Source organism: Merops nubicus, unplaced genomic scaffold (genome assembly GCF_000691845.1).
Source record: "Merops nubicus isolate BGI_N331 unplaced genomic scaffold, ASM69184v1 scaffold42146, whole genome shotgun sequence".
NCBI lineage: Eukaryota > Metazoa > Chordata > Aves > Coraciiformes > Meropidae > Merops > Merops nubicus.
The window spans coordinates 21,682-22,214 of NW_008613772.1; the positions used below are offsets into that span (position 1 = coordinate 21,682).

General features: G+C 56.7%; 1 protein-coding gene across 1 annotated transcript in view; it reads left to right on the forward strand.

The window, feature by feature from the left end:
* SH3GLB2 (SH3-domain GRB2-like endophilin B2) overlaps nt 1-533 on the forward strand; it is a gene marked incomplete at its 5' end in the record, with an annotated part of 16,347 nt that overhangs the window by 13,567 nt on the left and 2,247 nt on the right. Inside the window, one exon of the mRNA XM_008941988.1 lies at nt 27-89. Coding sequence (XP_008940236.1) covers nt 27-89 — 63 coding nt within the window. The remainder of the gene's footprint in view (nt 1-26; nt 90-533) is intronic.

Genomic DNA, 533 nt, shown 5'->3' on the forward strand with positions numbered 1-533 from the left:
GGGGGCCCGACCTGCGTCTCACGCAGACGGAGTTCGATCGGCAGGCAGAGGTGACCCGCCTGCTGCTGGAGGGGATCAGCAGCACACATGTGAGTCTGCCCAGGGAACGGGGGGGACTCTGGAGACTCTGCCTCCTTCCTAGGAGAACGCCGAGAGGATGATGGAGCCCCGAGTTGGGAGTGGAGGTAGAAGGGGTCATAAATTGAATGCTACAGCAGCCTTCTCTTAAGACCTGGAATGCTCAACTTTAAAACCATAACGAAGCGTTCACGGGCAGTGCCACAGGGGCACCTGCAGTTCTGCAGCCCTCAGAGTGCTTCCAACCCAGAAAAACCTTGTTGTCCTCTCTCTGGAGCTGTGGACTCCCACAGGGCATGGCTGGAGTGCCAGGAGCAGCCTCTTCTGAGACCCCCTTGGGCCTATGCAGTGTTCCCAAACTTAGCAAATTAGTGCATTCAAGCAAACCAAGTAACTTTTAAACAGTGGCTTGCACAAGTCTGCTTCCCCTGGGGGTGGGGATTAGCTGCAGGCAG